The sequence below is a fragment of the Sinocyclocheilus grahami genome, unplaced genomic scaffold (assembly GCF_001515645.1).
Source record: "Sinocyclocheilus grahami isolate Dianchi unplaced genomic scaffold, SAMN03320097.WGS_v1.1 scaffold1047.1, whole genome shotgun sequence".
Taxonomy (NCBI): Eukaryota; Metazoa; Chordata; class Actinopteri; order Cypriniformes; family Cyprinidae; genus Sinocyclocheilus; species Sinocyclocheilus grahami.
In genome coordinates, this window is record NW_015506226.1 from 563,162 (window position 1) to 569,133 (window position 5,972).

General features: G+C 37.9%; 2 protein-coding genes across 3 annotated transcripts in view; one reads left to right on the plus strand and one right to left on the minus strand.

Moving 5' to 3' along the window:
- Window positions 1–3,419, minus strand: part of slc4a1ap (solute carrier family 4 member 1 adaptor protein) — a 10,747-nt gene extending 7,328 nt beyond the window's left edge. For both annotated transcript variants that reach the window (XM_016251488.1, XM_016251487.1), the window contains exon 1: window positions 2,604–3,419. In XM_016251488.1, the coding sequence (XP_016106974.1) occupies window positions 2,604–3,398 (795 nt within the window). In that variant the 5' untranslated portion in view covers window positions 3,399–3,419. The remainder of the gene's footprint in view (window positions 1–2,603) is intronic.
- Window positions 3,420–3,626: 207 nt separating this feature from the next.
- LOC107566107 (SPT7 like, STAGA complex subunit gamma) overlaps window positions 3,627–5,972 on the plus strand; it is a 5,649-nt gene continuing 3,303 nt past the window's right edge. Inside the window, 2 exon segments of the mRNA XM_016251478.1 lie at window positions 3,627–3,743; window positions 4,329–4,805. Coding sequence (XP_016106964.1) covers window positions 4,378–4,805 — 428 coding nt within the window. The 5' untranslated portion in view covers window positions 3,627–3,743; window positions 4,329–4,377.

The following is a 5,972-nucleotide window of genomic DNA, read 5'->3' on the forward strand; positions in this document are numbered from 1 at the left end:
CTGATATAATGTTAATATACCAACCTATTGAAGTACTGAAATCTGTTTTGTACCTTTGTAATACACTGATAACCACCAAATGCAGGTGGTGATGAGAAAGTCACATGATGAACCAAAGCCCATCACAAGCAGCTTTTAAATAATAACATATATAGAAGGTGCACAGTGTCATTCACACAAACACTAAACACCATCATGGTAACACACATGAAACTGAAATAATGCAATAAACACTCATTTAACAACATTAGGTGTAACACGCAACCCTAATATACAAAACTGATAAGAAAAAACTAAGAAGAAAGTTATTTCAACAAATAAACATCAAATTTGAAATGTAACGCAGGGAATTCTGGGAATGTCAATTTACGGTTATTCACTGTAAATTATACGGTCTTTTTCACTTCCAAAAACAGTATACTACCGTAAAATTTATGTCCAATACATGTAATGTCCAATACAGTTTTTCACCGTATATAGTAGGGGAATTTACCGTTAACCATTTAACAGGTTTTTACAGCCTTTTACCGTTAAATTCACGGTCATTTTTTACAGTGTACTACAGCTATTGTTACTATTGTAAAGCCACAAAAAGGACAAGTTTTACGGACAAGTACAATGGCAATCATGGTGCATGAATATGGTAATCATTCAGTATCATGGTATATACAAAACTAGACTAACAACACTTTTAAACAAATAAATTAAAAACACATCTATAATATGGATAACATAATATCTATAATATAATATTGAAAACATTTAGATTTCTTTTAACCAGTGTAAAAAGCTATTAAAATATTTGTCATTTTGTTTAGTTTTCTGATGTCAGTGGTGGCTATTGCCAAGTTACAAGTTATATTGTACTAACTGTATCAACTATGGTATCTTGGCTGTGACATGTATCAATGACAATAAATGTGATATTGAATTAATACTGTAATATTGAACATTCTATTTGTACTTTTTTTTTGGGGGGGGGGGATTTTTCAGAACCTATTTCGGTCACTTCTATCAGATATATGCAATGCCTTGCGAAAATATTCATACCCCTTCATTTTTTTCACATTTTGTTAAGTTGCTGCCTTATGCTAAACTGCTTTAAGTTACTTTTTCCCCACATCAAACTACACTCAATACACCATAATGGTAAAGCAAAAACACAGGTTTTTAACATCTTTGCAAATATATTAAAAATAAAAAACGTAAATGATTCCATTGCATAAGTTATCTGGGACAGTTGAAATTTAGCTCAGGAGCATTCGTATTGCTTGTAGATGTTACTACACTTCGAGTGAAGTTAACCTGTGGCAAATTCATTTGGATGGGTATGATTTGGAAAGGCACACACGTCTTAATAAAAGGTCTAACAGCTGATACTGCATATCAGAGCAAAAACCAAGCACTGAGGTCAAAAGAACTGCCTGTAGATCTCAGAAACAGGTTTGCATCAAGCCACACATCTGTGGAAGAGTTCAGAAAAAAATTCTGCTGCATTGAAGGTTGACAGAAGCATGTAGTCTCTGTTACCCTTAATGGAAGAAGTTTGAAACAACCAGGACTCTTCCTAGAGCTGACCTCCTGGCCAAACTGAGCAATTGACGGAGAAGGGTCTTGGTTACAGTGGTGACCAAGAACCTGATGGTCACTCTAGTTGAGCTCCATGATCATATATGCAGATGGGAGAAACCTACAGAAGGACAAACATCACTGCAACACTCCACCGATCTGGTGTTTATGTCGGTGTGGCCAAACTCAATCTTCTCCTCAGTGAAGACGCATGAAAACACACTTGGAATTTGCAACAAAGCACCTAAAGAACTCTCAGACTCTGAGAAACAAGAGTCTCTGGTCTGATGAATCTCAATTCCAAGCATCATGTTTGAAGGAAACCAGGACCTGCTCATCACCTGAAGAGTACCACCCCAAATGTAAAGTGTGCTGGTAGCAGCCTCATGCTCTGGGGCTGTTTTTCAGCAGCAGGGACCGAGGGACTCGTCAGAGTAGAAGATAAGCTCAATGCACCAAAAATATAGAGATAGCCTTAATGAAAACCCAGTCCAGAGCATTCAGAACCTCAGACTGGGCAGAAGGTTCACCTTCCAACAGGACCCTAAGCACACAGCGAGAGTGGCTTATAGACAACTCTGTGAATGTCCTTGAGTGTCCCAGCCACAGCCTGAGCTTGAACCCAATCAAATATTTCTGGAGAAACTTGAAAATGTGCATTTTCTCCCATCCAACCCGACAGAGCTTGAGAGGTGAAGAGGCCAGGAGAAGAAATTATGATGATCAAAGCTTGTCGCATCAAACAAAAAAGACTTGAGGCTGTAAAGGTGCTTCAGCGCAATATTTAGTTAAGGGTATGAATACTTACGCAATGTACTTATTTCAGTTTTTTTTATTTTTTTATAAATTTACGAAGTTGTGACAATTCTGTTTTTGCTTTGTCAGTACGGTGTATGGAGCGTAGATTGATGTGGGGAAAAAAGTCATTTCAAGCAGTTTAACATAAGGCAGCAACATAATAAAATGTGAAAAAATGAATGGGGTGTGAATACTTTCGCAAGGCACTGTATGTGCCACTCTTAATAAATACATACCTGCAAAATAAAGAGTCTCGTGCTTCCTCCAAACTTCAGAACATGTCCCACTCGTAGCCTTATGTAAGTTTTAGGTGGTATTTTGTTCTTATTCACAAAAGTCCCATGAGTGCTGCCCAGATCATAGGCATAGAAGCCCTTCTCCTCTCCTACGACCCCGTCCTGCCCAGCTCTGCCCCGGTACTGCACCACGGCGTGATAGCGGGAGATGGACGGATGCTCCAGAGACACATCACACACCGGCAACCGACCCACCACAAAGTAACTTCTCTGGGTCAGCGGGACCGTATCTAGGATCGCCCCGTTTTTCAGCAGCTCAAACGAGTAGCTGATGTTAGGAACAGATCCCCACGGGGGCTCGGTGTACGGGAGCGGAGGAAAATGACCCGCCGGGGGTAACGTTAGTTTGGCAGGGATCTTAGGCCGGATGTCTTTTGGTTTGGGCTGGACCTTCTGTGCCTCTGGATGATCGCACGGGTCTGTTAGAGTGTCTGTGGGTTTTGCAGATAGTTGCCGGTGTTTAGTAACACGATCCGTGTCTTTATTCTCTGATATGCTGCTGCTTATTTCCTCCGTGAGTTTCTTGGTTGAGTGCAATCCTCCTGATTTCTTCACAGTGAGAGATGGAGCAACACAAATATCCGGTTTCTTAAAAGGAGCATCTGCGTTTTCATTAGTGCTGGGGATGTCCTGTTTAGTATCACCGGTTTGACCGTTCTCAGGGTCCGAGCTCGTCTCTGTTTCCATTTCAGTGTGATTATTTTCTAGATGTCCGCTGCATTCAGACTCCATCATGTGTTGTTCAACTACACGATATGGTGTACCACTTTAATGATTCCGATCTTGTAGTCTAGAATTTGTGATATAGATGGATCTTATTTAGTTTATTACCTTAAATGTATCCAAACATTTTTCAAATTAGGGATGTATAGTAATTATTTGCAGTGTATAGTTTTGACATTTTAAAGTTCGTATCTCTTATCTCCATTGTCTAGGAACTATTTACATTTTCCACGGAAACATTTTAGTGTTGTACCTCACAGTCGGTCGCCGTTCATACGTCGTTTTGTCGAAATTATACATATTGCTTTATTTATTTATTTAGTATTATTCGCCTTTATGATCATCTGCTCATAAAAGGTAAACTAAGCGATTTGTTATGATGATTATCATGGTGATTATGGTTTATACGTGCCACATTACACACTGGACATTACAAGGCATCTAATGTGTAACGTTAGTGTGAATGTAAACGTTCAGAATTAAGTCTTTAAATACACGAAAGCATGAACGTTTGTAAAAAGAAAATAAACGTTGTATGTGCATTTTGTTGTATATTATAGTATATCAGTCATTTTCTACATGTCAAAGTCTTTCAAAATTAAAGGAAATGATAATTTGCATAAAGAAAATTAATCATATTTTAGTGCAATTAGGCTTATATATTTTTTTTTTGTACTTTTGAGTTTGTTTGTAATTGTTATTCTCATTGATTTCATTAGAATTGTCAGTCATTTTTGTAATATATTTTTTGTTATGTAGACGTGTGTGGGGGATAGTTTGAAATATCAAAGTGCACAAATATATAAAATCTAAGTTTAAAAAAATGTATATTTTGATATTTGAGGTAACCATTCATAACCACTACGTGTGCATCAGGTGATTATTAGTGATATGGTTTTTCAAAGAAATATCAACCTGAACAGCGTTTTCTGTGGTTCTCAGATTGCACTATTATCAAAGAAGTACTGAGTGACAGCACTGTGTGAAGAGGATGCGTTATTGGGGCGAGCTCCCGGTGGCTTCGGCTCCCTCAGGCCGCAGCTCTTTTGACCTCCTGCAGCGCGAGTTCCGCCAGGTGGAGATGCAAGACCCTCCCCTGCACCAACCTTCTGCACAGCGTCCACGTCCCACCACCATGCTGGATATCCCCTCTGAGCCCTGCAGCCTCACGATCCACACTGTGCAGCTGAGCCAGCATGCTCGTCGTCTCCGGGGTCTCATTGCTGCTGCCCAGCAAGGCCAGCAACCCCTGTCCACATTAGTAGATGCCCAGGGTGTCTTGAAACCCGAGGACGGGGATGCTCTACCTCCCCGGCCTGCCACACCAACTGTACCTGATGATCTGCTTCCACTGGATAGTAAAGCTCCTCGACAGCCATTCCAATTACGCCATAGTGACCCAGAGAGCGACTTCTACAAGTATGTCAGTAGATCATCATGTGTATCGGTCACTGTTTGTCCTATCTATTAATTTATTCAAAAAAGATATGAAAATTCCAATCATACATACAGTGACCTGAAAAGACCTCTTCTAGGATGAGAACGTTTTTAATTTCTGAATTAAAATTGATTTTGATATTTTATGGGAGCATAAATAAATAATAAAAAAAGTACAGATGTCTTGATATCATAATGAAGACAAAAAATAGTCATGTAAAAAAAAACATTCTTGAAAAAATAAAATTATTAAATAGTTTAAAGCGAGATTTTATTCGTAGGGGAGAAAAAAAAAAGTGTCCAGGTCAGTAAGTAAATATAATTTAATTTGACCTCTCTGTGATGAAGCAAGCAAGGTTATTTCAGGTTGTAAAATGTTATGTGATGTATGTAACTACCCAAAACTTTCTTTCTTTCTTTCTTTCTTTCTCACACCCTTATACATAGGGGTGTGCGATATTGACAAAAAATAATATATCTCGATATTTTCTGGGATTTTATCGATAACGATAATTAGACGATATTTTGCTGAGTGTGTTATTGTGCTGGTACCTTAAGGACTGCAGAAGACAGCAGACTCCTAATGTTTTTAATATTTTTCATATTCTGTGTGGTGGTCAGTTCATACTGAGAGAAATTAATCTTTTCCAATAAGTTTAAACTGATTTTTACATTTTACGGGCATTTTTACCTTTATAAAGCCATTTTTTTCTAAAAGTGTCCATTATATTTTGAGTCAAATTCTTACATTTAATCAGGGAATTAGAATAATAAGACATTTGGGCTGTTACCAAGTAAATGAAATCAACACAGAAGCTGCATCTGAAGTGGCATTTAGATGTATTTACACACATGTATTTTGTTTAATGCAAGACATGAATGCATTTAACCAGTAATTACAAATGCATAAATAATGTTTTGATATATTAAACATAAAAACGTTGAATACTGATATTTGAGATGATTTAAAACATGAAAAAAATCACAAAAAAAGTAATTGCGATTGAACCGAATCATTTAAACGGTTGATTCATTCAGGAACGAAACACCGTCATGTTGCTCAGAGACACAAAACAGCGCTGTGGCTGTATTCGGAATGATTTTTGTTGGCGAAATAGAGCAAAAACAAGCAATATGGTGTCTAAAACG